This window comes from Dromaius novaehollandiae, chromosome 1 (assembly GCF_036370855.1).
Source record: "Dromaius novaehollandiae isolate bDroNov1 chromosome 1, bDroNov1.hap1, whole genome shotgun sequence".
NCBI lineage: Eukaryota > Metazoa > Chordata > Aves > Casuariiformes > Dromaiidae > Dromaius > Dromaius novaehollandiae.
In genome coordinates this window covers 173507151-173525325 of record NC_088098.1, presented here as the reverse complement: position 1 = coordinate 173525325, position 18175 = coordinate 173507151, and the positions used below count along the sequence as shown (strand labels likewise).

The following is an 18175-nucleotide window of genomic DNA, read 5'->3' as shown; positions in this document are numbered from 1 at the left end:
GAAATCTGCGCAAGGTTCAGCACTTCCAAGAAACCTATGTCAGATTATTCCCACAGAGGAGAAGGAAAAAGTAGAAGAGATGGAAAACATTCATCTGATGGATTTTCTAAATAGACCTTCAGAGACTGGCAATATATAATGTAAGGTCAAAATCCCTTTTGTGCAAAGAGCTTCAAATCAGTAACCCTAGATTTGCCTTGTATTCTCCAAGATTCCCAAGATTTGGAAATAATTCCAAAATGCATTTTAGACCCAACCCTTGATAAACTACATCTTTAGGACTCAAACTGCAAGTTCTGAAATAGCAAGCAACTAAAATAAGTGAAATGTGGGCCAACATACCTGACAGTTCCCTGCTGTGTGGTCATCCCATAATTCAATACTGATAGTACTGCTAAGGTAACTGGCCTCCTTATGCAGAATAAAAGGTGGCAGTTTTTGCATATATTTTGTAGTTTTCATAATGACCATATAGAGAGCCTTGCTTTCATTTATGAAAGCACAGATCTAAGTCAAATTTTGCAAAACTATGACTTACACAAAGTTTAATAGTTCAACTACACCTATATATTGATTTCTTGATGCACTTGCTCACACTCAGCAGCATCCTTTCACTTTTTTTTTCCCCAGACACTTCTGTAAGAATGTCTGCCACTTAAGACACGACAGTTAGGTAAGGGTACCGGAAGCTTGCCCTTTAAAAGTGGAAAATCTGATAGGCAGAAATGAAGCACGCTGACCTGAACTGGGTCTTACTGATACTTTGTTCTTTTAAGCTAGAGTAAACAGAGCAGTCATCAGAACACATACTCCTTTTCTGCCAGTGGCAACACTTGAAAATTGTCACCACATAGCTCTCAAAAGAATGAGAAACTTATGTGCTGTGTCCAATCATTTAATTTAAGGTCCTTAAAGTTAAGCTGATACTCCAAAAATGGAGTATTGTAACTTTCCATAAGAGGAAAAGAGTTAGACCATACCTAGGGATAACATAGAACCTTTAAGGTGAGCAAAGACCTTGTCTTAAACATGACTGAGAAGAACAGATATTGCTGTTGCGTGACTTTCGTGGGGGCTTTAGTTCTGAGATGCAATGTAGCTTAAACAATATACCACTTCCTTTTCTATTTGCAGAATTTCTTTGCAGTCTAACTGCTGTACCACTCTGAGTACGAAATCTTGCAGTAAAAATGGCACTCATTAGCACTAAAAGATGAACATTGCTACTTCAGGTGGAGAATCATCCCCTGTAGCTAAGAAAATAGCCTAATGAGAGACAAAAAGAAGGTATATATTTGTCTGGGACCTGACAAATGTGTAGCTACAGTGCTAAAAAATGTATTAGGGCCACTATTACTTTCGATAAGACAAACATTTTTCCTTATCATCTATGACATCAGGAAAAAAAGAAAGATACAATTAAAAGTATTTCATAAGAGGAAGCCTTTATTCCTCTGACCTTCTATGATGTTTATACCATATTTCTTGTTTCATCTCGACAAAGAAGTTTCACTAGGTTGATTCCTCCTAAGCAAAAGTTCTATGGACACTGTGGTTTTACCGGTGCCTTCTGTGTTCCTGAGAACTCCTATTACTAGCTGTCTATTATCACAGTTAAAAATAATAATAACGATAATAATGGGATTTGCTTTATGACAGAACATATGCCTAGGCCCAGGTATACTACTAATGAGTGCTATTGGTAACCGGACAGCCATTCCTTCTTTCCAGCTCTTTACTGACTTACTCTTACTGTCCCCACTCCCTCTGTAAAAGCACTGGAGTTCAGTTGATTACGTGAAGAACAGTGTAAGACAAATAAAAGCTGGTGCAGCAAAAAAGATCAACTTTCAGTCACTTTGCTTCCTGACCTGCCTTGTTACCTGCTCATTAAAAAACTAGAATCAGCACAAGGAAAGAATTAAGAGTTCCCACACAGGAAAGCGGTTTTTGCCAGTAACATATATCTGCTTAAGCAGCTAACAACTGCATCTACCAAAAGTAACACAGCATTAACCAAATACTACCCAATATTAGACTAATTAAATTATCTACAACATCTGTAAACCTGATTTGCTCCAAGCCAATGAGACAATCATAGCTATTACTCTTACAAAATATCTTCTGATCCATATCAGACACATCATGAAATTTCAAAGAATCTCACACTTTGAAAACTTGAAGATGTGATCAAGCCTAAGCAGATTTCATGAATAGGATGCGATAAATCTTTTGTGACAGTTGCAGTGTAAACAAGACGCAAAACTTGTGAAGTTCACATGAGGCCATGGGCCTAACACTCCCAAGACAAGGGACGCTCTATCTTTTTTAAGTTATTACAAAGCATGTTAGGTATTTTGTATTAAAATAGCTAAGATAAAACATTCTCTCAAGTACATGAAGAAAGTCTGTCATCACATAATTAGCAGTAACAGTGAAATATGAATCACTGTGAATCTGAAAGCACCAATCCTTTGGATTTAGTATAGAAGACTAGGTCAGATTTTTAGGAAATATCATATCCTATTGATGTAATAGATAAACCTTAATGCTATATATTTGTAGACTGACACAGTTTTATATACATATATATATATACACACACATATACACACACACACACACACACATATATATAAAAGAACATTCTCCACAAACATACATTCAGATTTAAATATTTCAAACAAAAAGTGTCTGTAAAATAGTTGTAAGAAAATCATTTAAAAGTATTTTGCTAAAGTTATTTAGTCAGAAGTGGAAATAAAATTACTTTTACAAAAAAAGCTGGCCTTAGAGAAGGAAATTAAATAGGTGCTATTATAGCCATTTCACTTTTTCCGTACCTCATCGGATCCTGGACTAAATTCATATCCAATCGCGTAACATTTGAAACCATAAAAACATGCCTTTTCATCTTTCACATAGTCTGATGCAGTCTCCAGAGAAAAAAGTGCTTCATTTCCTTATAGAAAGCAAAAGAATACATAAAATAAATAAATAGGAACTTTCAATATTTCTCCTATTTTGTATGTTTCTACTACATAAATATAAATGAAACCTAGGCTTCATATGTAACATGTAGAAAAAAATCTTGAGCAATACGCAAATCAACACTTCAAAAAAGAAATGTAATATCAATGTGCTTCACTGATGTGCAATCAATGGCTTATTATAAACTTCTGCCACCTTGGACTGAAACTTTTTCACCTTTGTTTTCTATGATGACTCAAAACTCCTGCAAGCCAAATTTTCCATTTGCAAAACAATCAGATTCATTTTTCATTATTTTAATAATTGATTTTTACTGGTCTTTTCGTTATTTTATTAACTCACATTACTGGAAATTATAGCAGTATATATTTATTACCTGGCAATACTAATACCATAGTGGGCCATCCTGAAGATCCAGAGAATTTTTTCAGTTCTATCCATGAATTTAGGTTTTCATGAACAGAACCATGCTTTGGTCCAAATCCTAGACTCTGTGCAATTCTGACAGGAATCAGTAAACGAAGAACATCCTCTGACTGAGCAGTGCCACACTGAGTGTCAAACTCTATTGTTATCCACCTGACGCATTCAGGAAAAGTCACCTAAAACAAAGCAGCAGTCCAAAATCAGTTATTTTTAAGTGGATTTTTATACATTTAATTGCACATTTTCCTTTTGTCTTTTCTTTTTAAGATTTCAGGTTATGAAAGTGATTCAATTTTTCAATTCTATGTAGTTGTTTTGATATGTTTTTAATTAACATTAATCAAATTTTCAAGATTTATTCTTTGAAACCCAGATATATGTGAAACATTCTAACCTTACCTAAATTATAGTCATGTATTATAAGCTATGTTCAGATTAAGTGCTTGAGTTTATGATTCCATTTGTGATTGTTTTTATTTTTAAATACGGGAACACTAAACTGAACAACCACAGAATACTACTAACATTTAATTCTCAAATACCTCTTTGCATACAAACTTCAAAGTCAGATTCAATGTCCGCTTTGTGCAACCCTAGAAAAGTACAAAGCAGCTGAAGTACACTTGTGAATCTGTCCTGCAGTACGATAGCATGTAGCTACAGAATTTCAAAAGCAGCAACAGCTGAGACTAAGGCTTCACATAGGCTCCGCAAACTTTTACAAAGATAATAAGCATCACTTCAGGAAGCTCCAAGGATAAGTACATTTTCTGCAGCAGATATTTTGTTTTCTCAGCTCAAGCGTAATAACAATTAATGATTGCCAGCTCTTACTTGATTCTAGATTTGCAACCTTTGTATTTACAGTTTTGGTATCAATGTCACTAAACTGATATATCTCGCTAGAGATTTATCTCAGGCATGTAATTTACCTCAGCCCTTAATTCAAGTATACAAAACCAGCCTTTCTTCATTGACCTCCAGGAAAATAAAATCTTATTTTAACAGAGTCAATCAATCCCACTCAAAGTGACTCTACATAAAGAGGACTTCAGAGTCTTGTGCAATCCTAGACCATGGTCCGAGTTACAATAATTCATGAAGAATGTAAACAGGCAGAGTACACTACACTACACTATAATGCATAGCATTTTGACTGAAATCAATGTTAGCATTTAGCATCATTTTAGCATTAGGTAAAAATGTCTGCAATACAATTGGATAATGTCTACATAAAGACATCAAACTTCTAAATTCAGAAATGGGAACTCAGAAAGAGCTTACGGGCGAGTCATTTCAATCAAAACTGCATTACTTGTCTATTTAGCTTTGGGACTCCATGCATACACTCTTTGCTTATTTTGTTTCCTAACAAGAAATAATTTCTGTTTTTAAAAATTAAATCTTGGGTAAGTTTGAGAAGAGTGCATAAATCACCTATATCTTTAATGAAGAAATTACTAGTAAAGAATTGTAAGTATTAAGAATGGTATACAAAATACTGATCCAGATTAAAAACTTGACAACATACTGTTTACCAACATGTGCTTTATTACTGGTTTGTAATTCATAATTTCAAGCCTTACATATACACACATACAGTGAGAGAGAAATACGTGCAAAATCTGTACATTTAGAGCAAAGAATCTGTGCACCACAGAGTAGCAAAATCTAACACTGAACAAATTTAGGTGCTTAAATTAGATACCAACATTACCGGTCTAAACTTACAGCCTTCTATACTTACTGGAGAAGCACAGGTTTCTGCAGAGAGCAATGCAATAATAACATAGGAAACCCAGTCTCTTAAATTAGACAATATGAGTATCACCCATAGCAACAATTTTTCAGCTAGTCCATTTTCACCAAAACAAAAAACACATGTCCAAAGAATTTAAGAAACTGCATGCAAATTCAGATATGGTGCTTACCTTATAGTGTGTAACACAGGCTGGTTTATAGGGATGTTCACTCTCTACGACAGCATAGTGATTAGAGGTAGTACAAGCTGAAAGCCCTTGTTCTGGCTGGTTTCCTGTGGTGCTGTCTGTAGACTGATTTGGGTTAAAAGCTGGAGGGGCATATTTCTGATTCAAAACTGCCACAGAAGGAAGTAACTGTTGTACTAGGCCAAAGACTTCAACAGCAACCTGTATCATAACACAATATACAAAAAAGTATTACTTAACACTGGGTAAAAACAATACTCACAAATCTACATCCCTCTACAATGCTTGTTTTGGATAGTCTCAGAATAGCACTATCATACAATTCATTCAGCCATATTTTCCAATTCTACATCTATTCAATCCTTGCATAAAAAGCATCACTACCTCCATCTCAGCCAAATACCCATCCTAGAGACTTAACAAAAAATGAAACAAGAATCTGAGTTTGCAACTGTGCATTCATTAAAACACAATATAAACAACTAAAATGCCATTAACATTAACAAACAACACCTATGAAAGCCAAATACTGTACTGAAAGCATACAGTCAGCGATTATCCAATTATACTGTTTTATAAAAATATTAATATTGTTATTTTTCAAATATTCAGCTTTCTTAATGCATGTAGTGTCTCTACACTGTACAAAGTATCTGTACTGTAGATACACTGTCTCTCTAATTTTTATCACATTCTCAAAGAAGAGGAGCACTTGTGAAGCAAAACACTTGGCTATAGAACTAAAATTCATCATGGTAACAAAGTAATGAACACTTGAAACAGTTTTTAATATAATGAATCCACTAGATATTGACCTGCCAGTGCTCCTTCCTTCCCCCTTAAAGAGGAATTAAAGTTCAGAGAGTTTATAGTTATAGAAGAGAGTTTATAGTTCATGAAAAAGCAACAAAAGACAACAGTGCCTATCATCTAAGGATTAGGAACATTTGTAAATCTATTCACAGATTTAAGACCGTGACTTAAGACTGTTAAGGATCCCAACATTGTAATGCATATTAATTTGACTGAAATCGATGTTAGGTATTTTTACAAAGCATCACTTTAGAGATGTTCCAAAGATTGTTCCAGGCCAGTATGCTCTGCCACTGAAAAGTGAGGGTATTTTTATTTATATTTTGACATCTTCCCATCTCTGAGTTTGATAGACATAATTTTTGTTTAATGAGCAGTTACCACTGCTTTGGATGTTCATTCTATAAACAGAAATTACATAATATAAAGGACATCTTATCCCATTGATAATCAGGAATAAATAACTAATAAAAACAGACCCCTCTAACTTTTTTGGCTCTTCCTGCTGTCAAAGCCATTCTTCTTCCTCTCTGCTTCCTTAAAGTATCTTTCTCACAATGACTTCAAGATAAGTTAAAAAAAAATCATCATGACTTTATATGTTTTTAAAATTTTTGGCTCTTGGAAAATTCATACTAAGTCCAGTGGTCAAATATAAATCACTAATTCATAAAAGTGTAAAAACACTCACATTTTCATAGTTTCAGACTAAACCTTTTCCTTATAAAATATTCTTAAATTTCTTCAGTAATTTCTACTGAGGAGCATACCTTGGGAATAGCTGCCGCAACTGGTCCTATGTAGGCTATTATGAGAGGAAGCAGCATTGAAAACAGACTGGAAGAGCTGAGCAGTTCTGGAATGTCTTCAGCTAAATGAAGATAATTATAACACAGGTATTATAACATTCCTTATAACAAATGTATCACAGTTCAGAATAAAACTTATTTTTCTAGTGTGCTTTTTATAAGTTAAACTTGCAAATTTTACTTTAAATTACTTTCACTGTATAGGCATAGTTGTTCAAAATCAAACTATAAACCTGCAAAGTTCACCGGAGATAAACATGCCATTATATACAACACTATGGTAAAAAAGTTTTGCCTCTTAGAGCATAATTTTACTGCATTCTTCTCCATTCTGTGATACTTGTTCATACCTTCTCTATTATGAACCCATACCCCCCCCAACTCAATTTCTATAGCACTACGCAATATTCTAGACTCCTTTAATTTTTACTAGGATGACAGAAGATGGTAGCTTAAAAACATTTAGTTTTAAGGCTGATGTCTAAATTTTTCAAAACTAGATGTTTAAGTGCTTATAAATGCATTACCTTCACCAGTTTTCCTAATTACCACCACTGTACAAAATATTCAGTAAGATCTGGAACTGACCCATCAGCACATCTTCTGGCTTACAGAATCTTACCAGCCTTAATATGATGCTTGCTAAAGTGAAGAGCAGGTTTAGACGAGATATCTGTCTATGATATCTGAAATGCAACTCAGTGATTTAGGATGTTGCTCACAGTTTGATAACTACAGCTATCATAGGTTAGAAAAATATTCTTTGGAAGGCAGAAGAGAGTATTATTACAGCTGTTAAAACACTGATACCCTACTTTTAACTCCTGCTATCAGAGAAAGAAACTAAGTTTCAATGTTGAAAAGTCTTACCATCTACAGCAAGAGCCCTGTGCAGCAGGTCTTTGGCTGCTCGTACAACAGCACTCACAACAGAAAGAGCTCTGCTACAATTTTTATCTTCTTCATTAGCTTTACTCAAAAGCTGTGATTGTAGATCTCCATCATACTCACTCCTGGATGGTGGATTAAGTTAAAGTAAGTTCACAAAGTACAAAACTAACTTAAAAAACATGACTGATTGATTTTTAGCATAGAATAGTTGAAACAACTTATTTAAGCAAAGTGAACAAGTAAAGCAACCACGGAGGATATCTTTGAGACAATACCTCAGGGTTGGCTCATTGCAATCACTTTATTTTTATTTGGACAGAAAATACGCAAAACATTTCTGAAGCATTTATTTTGGCTAGATGTTTTTCAGATTTGTAGAAAAGCATTGTTATATTCTTCTAAGACCAAACACTCATCCGAACAAAAATACTAAATGCATCACAGAAACCAGTAAAACCCCTCCAATGGCTATTTCTGCAGTTACATAACTGGTAAAAAGATTTCCCCTCCTTATTCTAAAGATTAATTTTGCTTTAGAAATACAATGTTGGGCTTAACCTTAACAAATAGATTTCTCTTTGAAATCCTTTCTGTAGGTCAAATTAGGTTCCCCTAATCAACATATGGAGATGACACACACAACTATTCCACTGAGGCATATAAGAGAGAGTTTTGGCTGATATTTTCAAAACACTCCAGCAATAATTTTTAACTTAATTCAAGCCCTCGATACCATAGCAATTTGGCTTTGGCATAGACAATTGAAGTCACTCAGTCAACAGGTGAAGCAAATTTCCAAATCTCATTTGGATTTCTTACATTTGTCCAGAAACTTTGACTCGTCCAAAAGAGCATTCCAGGACACTAGCACCTCAGAAAGCTCAAGAACTAATTTAATTCCTAGACAGAGAAGGATAAGCATCTTTGCTGTACGTTTCATTTGGTTGCTCACAGTTCAGCATGCAACCAAATGAAACGTACAGCAAAGATGCTTATCCTTCTCTGTCTAGGAATTAAATTAACCATTCTTAAAAATCCTTAGGTATCTAGGGATTTCTTTCCCTAATATTATAGTATCTGTCTTTGGAAAGAGGATTTAATTGCTGCCTGTCTCATTTTAGAACTTCTTCACATAAAGAAAAGTTTCTCTCAGTTGAGTTCACATATGAAATAAAAGTGCCAAACATACTCTAAAATAGTACATTACTTCCTTCCCATTTCTTGAATTTGGACATGAGGTAAGAGAGCTATAATAGCAGTCAAACAGAATACAGAATCTCAAGCCAAACTTGTGCTGAAATATCAAGTACTGGAGGTACACAACTTATTTTGATGAAACCTAGTAATTATGGTTCCCAGAAGAAAAGGCTATGAAACCTGCCAGTTCATCCAGCTGCAATAGAGCCCTAATCTTTGTTATCCTAAGTAAGAGAGATTATATATAGTTCTTTAGAATGGCTTGAATGATGTTTTAGCAAGACTGTTTAGGACCAAGGTCTATTCCAATGAAACAACTGATGAAACAAAATGAGTTTTTCTAGAACTTTCTAGAATTTATCTAATAAATCCAGAAACTGTCCTTGATCATACGCTGACTCACACCTATTGCTACTTAGATTTTCGGAAGAGATGAAACATGTCTGAGACACTATGCTACTGCAAAAGAAAACTGAGAGAAAGTTTAGAAACTGCAGTCACTCTTGGGTACAAACCCTCCAATTGCCATGCAAGGCTAGAAGTACTTACCAAACCATCATTTAATGAACCGTTCTGCAGTTTCTAAGATAACACTTTTTCTTTTCTCCGTAACACTAACATTTCAATAGGAGTAACTGATAGGACAATTTGTGCTGAAAATTTTTTTGTCACTGTGTGCTAGAACTGTAACTTTGCTGTCAGGCTCAAGCCTTTTTATTTTAAATTTATTAGTCACTGAGACTGGCCCCAACAGCACAGTTCTAACAAATCCTTCCAATGAATTGCTCTCCTAATCAGAAGCATGTTAACACACTTCTTTTGGCATGGCTTTTCTTGGCATTTGTATAAGCAACAACTGTCAGATCAACTCTGTTTGTATTTGAACATTCTTCAAATAAAAGAAAGTGTGACTTTTACAAGCTCTGTTCTATAATAGTTGACTGTTGATCAACCTACTGTCAATTACTGACGAGCTGAATCTTTGCCTCAGACAAAGTACAACAAATCTGATGTTTCAAAAATGGTTTAGAACTATCCTATATCTTCCAGTATACTATTACTACAATTTTGTTGGCAACTTCATTTTATCGTATTTTAGCATCTTCAAAGCTTTGTTAAGAGCAACACCTTCTTATGGTGACTGTTAGTCCAAAATACATCATTTTGTTGTAGCACTACTTATTTTACGCTCTTCATCTTTTGTTATGACTTTAATATGACAACATAAATCTAGGGTAGATACATTTCCCACATAACTAGCAATCAAAATAAATTATTATTCCGTGCTTTTATTCCTTGGACCTACTGATGATGAGCCATTTACCACAGAAATTGATATTTGCTTAAAGATGTGTGACATTTCCTTGCTGAACAGGTAATAGTAGCAATTCATATATTCAAATGTTACCACATTTTGAAAATCAGGTCTTCATGCATCTGAAGTTAAGCACCTCAAAAATGAGAAAGACACTTTCTGCAGAAACATTAGCTTAAGTGAATTCCCTAGCATAACAAGCAGGCCAAAATAAAGCCTCCCTGCAGGACATGTGACACTTCAGTTGATTTTCTTCTTGCAGTCGCAATTTCTCTTTTTATACCTTTGAACTTTGCAGCACAGAAGAGACAGTTCCTATATATATATACGGACCTTAATTGACTACATGATGCAATGCTTTCAGGCAATTGAGGAAGAAATTGAATGAAATCACAGAGAAAAATGGTTCCAGTGACTAGTCTCAACGAGGAAAATTCTTTTCTCCTCTCCCTCAAAAATCTCTCATGTTATAGAAAAAAAAGAGATTGAAGTAGTGCATCTAACCTGTCCCCCAGATTACACCTTTAAAAGCAGGAATGATAATGGACATAGCAAGAGAGGTCAACTATCAGAATATTTGCCAATTCAAAAACAAGAGAATCTAAACAAGGCTGACAGAGGCAGAGGACAACTGGTGCCCCCAAATTGTCTTCATTAAATAACCTGAAACTGAAACTACACTGGAAGAACATGCTACTGCTGTTAAAGAATCTCCCTCCTTACACACACTCCAGACATATTTATTTCTGTTACTTCTCAATGGTACAACGTTACAATGGTTTTATTCACTCTTCTTGGAAATGGATCATAACAACACACAAACCTGTAATAAAGAATCTGTGGAATTTGTCCTCGTGTTTGATTTGTGCCATTACTGCTCAGACTACATGTACTAAACGTAAATGTTACACCATCTGGACACTGAACTGTAGTCATTCCTCCATCTCCATTGGCAGTTCGGCTTCCGTAATTCCTCAGCCGAACTGCGTATTTCACATTTTCCTTAAAAAGGAAAGCCAAAAATAATACACAGTATAAAACAAATACACAAGTTAGGCTTCACGGTATTATAAAAGTGATTATTATGTTACATGAATACTGGAAAGTGAAAAAAGTGCTCCAAAGCACTCAAAAAATGAAATTAACTGAAGAAGATCTGGCATTTAACAAAAGTCAAAGCTATTGCTTAAAGCTGCTCCCAAGCTGTGGTGCGTAATTTATGTAAAATATTACTTATTACTCAAAAAGTGACCAGAAATCCAAGAAAATTAGCTACCAAATGGCACATAAAAATTGTGCACATTTGAGAATACTTAAATTACTAAGCAGGTTATAATATATTAAATGTTATTATAAAAATCAAGATTTAATTTCTTTTTCCTGACAAGATTTGCACTTTTCAGTTACAGGATGACACTGAGAATTTATAAAGCAAATGTTTTAAGATTAATTTTTTTAATGTGTACAGAGAAAACAATTCATCTGTAACATTCTAAAACTTGGTATCTTCAGAAGTCATACGAAACCTATGGCCACGCGTACTTCCTTTATTTACCTTCAGTGGCACAACTTTGTCAAGTCTGATTTCAGCTATGTCACTGGGAGAATCATCTGTGGTGTAAGTTCCTTTAACTAACTCTAAAGATGTCCATCTATGAGAATGAGTTGAGTCTCCAGTGTGATCACTCTGAATCAAGGAAACAAAGCCATTTTAATAGGTTTATAATGTAAAAAAAAGACACATTCATGTAACGGTGTTACATTTTCTTGCATAAAGTGCAATACACAGCATTACAAGTAAAACAAAGCTGAAAAACCTGTTCAGAATCAACAGCTAAGCCTTTCTGTTAAAAAGGAAATTCTTGAATAAAGGTGAATTTCCCATAGCAACACACACTTGCCCCTTGCAACAAGTCAGAAAAGTCATTTTAAGTGAGCAACTGAGTGTAACAGAACAGGGGTGTGTCTTCATCACACATCTCACTTCAACAGCACATGAAACACCTGTAGCTACAGCCTAACAGCTAATAGGCTGGTAGGCTATCCATTTCTCCAATTTTTGGTTTCAAATGTTTTAAATTTATCTGCTTTATTTCTTATTTCTTGTTCTTTACTTCTTATTTTCCTTAATGGTATGCAGAGAGATAACTGACGCTAATTTACACTTAGCTTTAGGAAGCAAAAAAGCCCACCATAATTAAAATATTATTTGTAATGAAGTAAGATTTAAAGGCCATAACAACAATAAGGAATCCATTGGACAAGGTATGTAGCTTGCAATACCACAAAAAAACACCCCCCAAAATAAACAAAAAACCTCTTAATGTACTGTTGTACTGGTAGTCTAGACTGTATAGCAATACATATTATATTGTAAAATAGATTATGAAAAACTCACAGGTTACTTTTGTTCAAATTTTTTTTCAGATTCAGTACTTACATCATCAACTAAGACTTCCAACTCATACTCATGAATTCCTCCTCCACCGTAAACAGAAAATCCTACTACAACTACACCAGGTTTGTCCACAGAGAAACATATTGCATCAGGGGATCCATTCCCAGTATTCCAACTTCTTCCCTGACTTGTTTTAGTGAATCGATTTGGTGTGGATTTGACAGAATGGAGAGAGTTCAGTCCATCGACCTGTAGAAAGTTAAATATAAACAACAGAATGAATTAACTGCTAAACATTAGGTAGCTTTAATAAAGCTAAGTTAAGTTAATTAAATTGTCAGATTTTTAACACAGTAAGTTAAAAAAAAAGACTGTTAAAATGTAAAAGACGCCACTATTAGGACTTCTTTCCAACTTCAGCAAAACAGAAATATAATTTCATATAATTCCTAAATGTTAAAATATTTAAATATATATTTAATAGGATGAATCAGCACAGCTGATAGCTTAACCATGCTTCAAAAAGAAGAGTTAGATACATCTGCCTTAGGTAAAACCAAGATCAGGAGAGAAAAAATACATTAGAAAAACATCTTTAATCAAGAGATTATCATAAACTGGGTTCTTTCTGTCAAAAAATCTGCTGACAGTATACACACAGTGATGGGCCTTTAATAAATGACATACATTCCTATCATTCAAAGACATTACAACCTCATATAAAAGGGATATTCTTAAAATCTAGAGTTTCATGATCACACACAGTAGTTGAACTCAACATGGCTCTAAAATTTCTAGTAAAAAGTAGATAAACAAGAAAAAGTCTAATGAAGTCTCATGAATTGTGTTAAGTTTACATATATGTATATATAATGTATGTATGCATGTACATATATATGTATATATATTCATATATAAAGGGGGGGAAGCCACACGATGCACAAACAAAATACATTACAAATTCTGACACATAATGAAAAAATGATAGGATTAGAGCATACAAGGCATCCATGATGCCATCACAGGCACAGAGATGCTCAGAAATGTGGCATTGCCTCCAATGAGCACTGAAAGACTATATTTCAAGTGTATGCATGCCCAGACATATATGCAAAAAGAAAAACACTCAAAAAAGAAATACTGCCATATTGGAAACAATTCACAATATCCTTCAGCCATAATGAAGTAGCTAATTTTTGGCACTATTTCCCTAATACAGTGATCACTTGCTTTCAGAACTATGCCAGACATCCGAAAGCTACTGAGACTAGAAACAGCATTTGTGAAAGATCTGCACGCCTGTATAACTATAGTCACGGCATATATCACATTAATAATATACATGCCCTAAAAGATTTCTATTAAGAATGATTTTACAGAAACTTTACCTCAGATCCTAATGCAGATGCTGTAAGCTCACTCACAATACTAGCAAGTAACCCACAGGTATTAGAAACCAGGTGTGAAGAGAAAAGTTCATTTTCTCGTCTAAGGCTGTTCCGGACTGGTAAAACAACAATGACCAACATCTTTTCCAGCACTTCCCGAAAGCTTGTCATCCCTGAAACATTTTCTTCACTCTGTAATATGAAAATGAAAATGAAAAATACAGACAACTTGCTTTTCACCTAATATAAACATTAGGTCATTGAAGCATCAAGGAAACAATAGGCAACAATAGGTAACAGAAGACACCAACAACTTTAAAATATACTTCTACCAATTTAGAATTCAAAAATATTCAAGAATCATTTTTACTCAAACATTCTCTACACAAGAAATAATTGGAAATTTTCAGACTGAAAAATAAAAGTTTGATAAAACTGTAAGTTTCTGAAATAAGCCCTTTAGAAAGGAAACATTTGGGCAAATTCAGCTACAAACTTAAAATGCTAAAATCATGATTTACATAACTGTTTATGTTTTGTTGCAAAATAAAACACATCATCATATTTTTAGAATATTATCCTAACCTGACTAAGTTTTTCCATGTGCGCAACCAAAAGAGGAAAACGATGGGCTAGAGCAGAGTCATTCTCAGTGCTGACTTGTTTGACCATTGATCGCAGCAGCGCCTCTCCATCATAAGCAATTGGAAAGATAGAGGTCAGTTTTACTGAAGTATGGCAGAGAGCTGACATAACAGCAGCAAGAAGCCGGCTACTGGAGGTCTTGAAGTTTGCTTCTTGGATGTCCTAAAAACATAAAAATAAATGAACAGAAGGGCAATGCCCCATTCATCAAAAACCCATCCCAAAAATTACTTTACAAATAGGTAGCAGCAGTCTGAAAGTTGATTATGTTTTAAAACGTTATCACTTTTTGTATATTTTAGTTTAGGTATTAATGGTACACTTCACTTTAATATCTTAAAATACTTAATGTCTGAATTTTCACAGAACCCTGGGATGCAACAGAGATGCTATCATTCTGTTCAAGTTTTCTGTTCACAGCAGAACTGAGAACTGAATGTATACCAAAATCCTAAATGCTAAGGTAGCTATCCTCTTCCATTTTCCTAGCAACTTTCAGACTATTTCAGAACAACAGACACAGAACTGAAAAAAATAAAATCTTGCTGTAATTCTTGTAATATTGTGAATGAAAAACAACTTTTGAAAGGAACTTTCCAGTTTTACAGTAATCATAAAATAATTTAAATAAGTAATTTCATACAATGTTAGCTCTCCTGTGAATTTTACTTTATCTATCCCATGATAAAACTCAGAGCTTCCATTTAAATCTTTCATATTTGAGTAATTAAAATTTGTTTTTTAAGATATATTTTAAAATAAATAAAACCAGTTAAAATTACTTCTGGAATTATGACACTTTTTGAAGACAAAACACTATTATAATTGATCAATTTAATTGAAATAATACAGTATAAGACTGATTGTTCCTTGAATTGTAATATGCTTAATGGTTTTTCAAGCAGTGAAGCAAATTGCTTAAAACTCATTGCAATCAAGTCAAGTAAGTAACTACACTGCTTAGACACAAGACCCTCATTCACAATAAGCAAGATGCTTAGAAGAAAAATGCTCATTTAGGATAGTATTGCCACCTTTTCCGGATCAGAGCACAGTTGGGACATTTAATGTTCAGAAATCACTTGGGTATTAGTGCTGAGTATCAAAAAAGCAACAGGTATCTTCCAAATCAGGGTGCAGCATCAAAAATCACATATAAGACACGGACTACACATTAACGAAGCATATACTGGAACTTGGCAGCAACACCACAAGTTTTCCTCACTGTCCCAGAGAAAGAATCTTTTCTCTAAGAGAGACAGAAGCTCCTAGCTCTTGTTGAACTTGGACACGTTTTTTTCTTAGTGATTAAAAAAACACAGCAGAATTCAAGTTGCGAAACAGAATAAACATAAAAAAGGAATAAAGAATATAAATACTGTTTGGCCTTTCCTTTGAAGAAAACAGCAAGCTAAGCTGTAATATTCACTTGTGTCATTTTAGTGTACCTGATCCAAACAGTTCAGCAAGTCACAAAGGCATGCCCACTGGAGAGCTGGTGTTGGATAAAAAGAATGAAAGCAAGCTGTGAAGGTATTATGACATTCCTGAAGGACAGCTTCTAAAAGGCTCAGGGGCTGACTGAGATATCCTTGAGGGTCATTGTCCAACTTCACCATGCAGTGATCAACTCCTTCAGATAAAATTTTTCTCAGCAAAGTCCTAGTTTTTCCAATGCAGTCTGCTAGTTTGCTGGTTTCTTCTACAACAGCCTTAGCTGTAGCTGGAAGGTAAGAAAAAGAAGTGCATTATTGTAGAATAAATGAAACTTTTTTTTTATATAAAAATGTGTATTATACATGCAAGTAGAACAATCAGAAATTAGCAATGTTGATGAATCTACATTTAGAGAAGTTAATTTCACACTGCAAAATATTGAAAGGTGGAGAAATAAGAATTAAACTTCATCAAAGAAACCTGAATATTAGAAACCTGAATTTCCAGTCTTTCATAATATATGCTGCATTTTAATCTGAACATTGTTAAACTACAGGCATGAAAAACAGATACTGTCTTTCAAATTTAAATAGACTGTGCCCCCTAGCAAAGCAGCCACAATGTACAGAAATAGGATAACAGAAGCTACAAAGTAGTCCGAAAGAACGTGATTGTAAAGCCAAACAATAAATTAATTTTAAAATACACATGTAGTGCTGCATTCTTGGTTATGCACATAATGCTAATGTCTCATTTTTTACTGCAAATCTAGTAACTGCTCCAATAAAAACATGTGTATAGGCAATTTCACCACAGCATACCAAACATGAATGCTTAGACCAAATTTTCAGTGTGCCATATATCACTATTTGCTGGCAAATATGAATTAACTGAATTAAAAAAACTACCTGATATTGGATATATTTCACAGGTGTAGACCCTCAGCAACCTCAGACAGCAAGTGCCCACAAAGCGCAACCTTTCTAAATCCAAAAGGGTAGCAGTGTATTGGAATCCTTTCAGTCCACGAAGTTCTTCAACTCCTAGCACCAATGTTGTCCAACTCCAGTGAAGAATGCTCAATAAAGATTCAAAGCATTCCTATTTCAGAATGTGAAGGATACAGAGAGAAAATTTTGCGCCCAAGACACAGGTGAACTTTCAACATCAAGATAAGATGAAAAACAAAAGGCATCTATATCCACGTGTATCATGAAAATATATTTATGTCTACACACATGTATTATGCATCACACAAAACCTATTTGCTTGAGAATAAGAAAAGAGAACTGAGAATGTAAGGGATACTTCACACAATGCCATGCTAAAAGCAATTTATAATTTATTGTAATGCTATGTTCATGGAAGTCTCTCAATTATAAAACAATTAAGAAGTAACAACTGTTTCTATTCGTCTGTAATACAGATTTTCAGTAACTTTCACTTGCTGAATCTGCATACGATTAACGTAAGACCTACTTCTAACAGAATATATTCTTGGCATAATAGTAAAGAATTCTACCAGGGCTGGGTTTGTTTTATTTTTAAATAGTATGATCTGCAAGGCCATGGGAGGGCTATGGAACTATGTCACATTTACAGTACTTGAAAGTTCAACAGAAGTGCATAGTGGTTCACAAGAAATTTAAGAGTTTACAAAATTTTGTTTGTCCAAAAATTTGCTTCCACTGTTATTAAATGTGTTTAGTAGTTTCATAAAGCTGTACCTCAGAAGGCGCTTAGGTACCTAGGACAAGTATTTGGGATTGAATACCTTCAAGCTGCAGGGAAAAGCTGATTGTTCAAAGTTATTTATAAAATGTCCAGAATGCCTAATTCTCTCCAGAAAGCCAAATCTCTCCTCTTATCCCAAATTCAGATCTATGGTGAGGAGGGATAACAGCAGCAAGATAATG

The 18175-nt window shown here is 34.4% G+C and overlaps 1 protein-coding gene across 16 annotated transcripts in view; it reads right to left on the bottom strand.

Moving 5' to 3' along the window:
- The window catches only part of MYCBP2 (MYC binding protein 2), a 214485-nt gene that overhangs the window by 101660 nt on the left and 94650 nt on the right, over positions 1-18175 (bottom strand). For all 16 annotated transcript variants that reach the window (XR_010387199.1, XM_064504730.1, XM_064504731.1 and 13 more), the window contains 12 exons: positions 17168-17360; positions 16271-16545; positions 14763-14984; positions 14178-14369; positions 12832-13038; positions 11947-12078; positions 11215-11393; positions 7859-8001; positions 6950-7050; positions 5349-5567; positions 3368-3593; positions 2844-2962 (listed from right to left, as the gene is read on the bottom strand). Coding sequence is in view for 15 of the 16 variants with exons in the window: in XM_064504730.1 (XP_064360800.1) it covers positions 2844-2962; positions 3368-3593; positions 5349-5567; positions 6950-7050; positions 7859-8001; positions 11215-11393; positions 11947-12078; positions 12832-13038; positions 14178-14369; positions 14763-14984; positions 16271-16545; positions 17168-17360 (2208 nt within the window). In the remaining variant the exon portion in view is untranslated. The remainder of the gene's footprint in view (positions 1-2843; positions 2963-3367; positions 3594-5348; positions 5568-6949; positions 7051-7858; positions 8002-11214; positions 11394-11946; positions 12079-12831; positions 13039-14177; positions 14370-14762; positions 14985-16270; positions 16546-17167; positions 17361-18175) is intronic.